Source organism: Echeneis naucrates, chromosome 2 (assembly GCF_900963305.1).
Source record: "Echeneis naucrates chromosome 2, fEcheNa1.1, whole genome shotgun sequence".
In the NCBI taxonomy this organism is placed as follows: Eukaryota; Metazoa; Chordata; class Actinopteri; order Carangiformes; family Echeneidae; genus Echeneis; species Echeneis naucrates.
Window position 1 is genome coordinate 14442462 of NC_042512.1, and position 984 is coordinate 14443445.

Genomic DNA, 984 nt, shown 5'->3' on the forward strand with positions numbered 1-984 from the left:
TTAGACATCCAACACGTGGTTCAGATAGGAGATGTAGCATATAGCCAGTCTGAGGATCTCGATCTTGGACAGTTTCTTGTCAGGGGGCAGGGTGGGCAGTAATTTCCGCAGCTCCGCGAAGGCCACGTTGAAGGCCTCCACCCGGATCCGCTCCCTGGTGGCGTGGGCCGAGCGGTACTTGGCCGTGGCCCTCCGCCTCCGGCGCTTCTCCTCCCGGCTCAGGGGCTGCTCGGCTTTGCACTTGGCCCGGTCCTCGCCCTCCGCCGGCTCGTCCGAGGCGCAGCCGGCCGACTTCAGGCCGTTGAGCATCGTCTCCGGGTCGGACTGAGTCCAGGAGAGATCCGCCTCAGCCTGGTCCGGGCTCAGCATCATTTTTATTTTCTGGTGTTGGCAGTCAGTCCTCCTGAAGAAAGCTGCAGTTCGCAGAGAAACAACCATTAGGTGTTGACTTGTGCTCCTTTGTTACACTCTTTTTTCCTTTAAACTCTGCTGAACCACAAACACAACTGAATATTCACCCACAGTTTTAGCTGTCTTCTGCCACCCTGAGGGCCCAGCATGACAGGTCCCACAACGGGAGCCTGTTTTGGTGCCAGGCCCCCCATAAATACAGTCCTCCTTATTGCATAATAACATTAAACTCCATAAATAATGAATGTCCCGTGATCCGAGAGATGGTTAATTTATTAAAGCCTTAGGCCTTGAAAAATAAGAGACTAACAAATAAGAAAAGCTGCACATTTCTAACTGTTTCCTTCAAATACATCGAACAATAATTTTGAATTTACGGCTCCTTTTAATAAAAATATACATAACGTAAGTTGTAATTATTTCCAACTCCCTCTTTTTTGTGAATTAACATATTCAGAATTGGCCATCTGTCACAGTGTGATGAACACATCTGCTTGGCTGAGGCCACAGTGACTTGACAGCATGGAAGCACAAGAGTGCAAAAATAATGTTGACATCTGCTGGACATGAAAT

The 984-nt window shown here is 49.0% G+C and overlaps 1 protein-coding gene across 1 annotated transcript; it reads right to left on the reverse strand.

Annotated features, from left to right (window-relative positions):
- On the reverse strand, positions 1-372 carry LOC115056223 (helix-loop-helix protein 2-like). The gene has a single exon (XM_029522508.1). The coding sequence runs from the start codon at positions 370-372 to the stop codon at positions 1-3; it is 372 nt and encodes a 123-aa protein (XP_029378368.1).
- Between the last annotated feature and the right edge of the window lie 612 nt (positions 373-984).

What these genes read in the sequence shown, in the direction of transcription:
- LOC115056223 (XM_029522508.1), bottom strand. Translation starts at nt 372, where the DNA reads ATGATGCTGAGCCCGGACCAGGCTGAGGCGGATCTCTCCTGGACTCAG.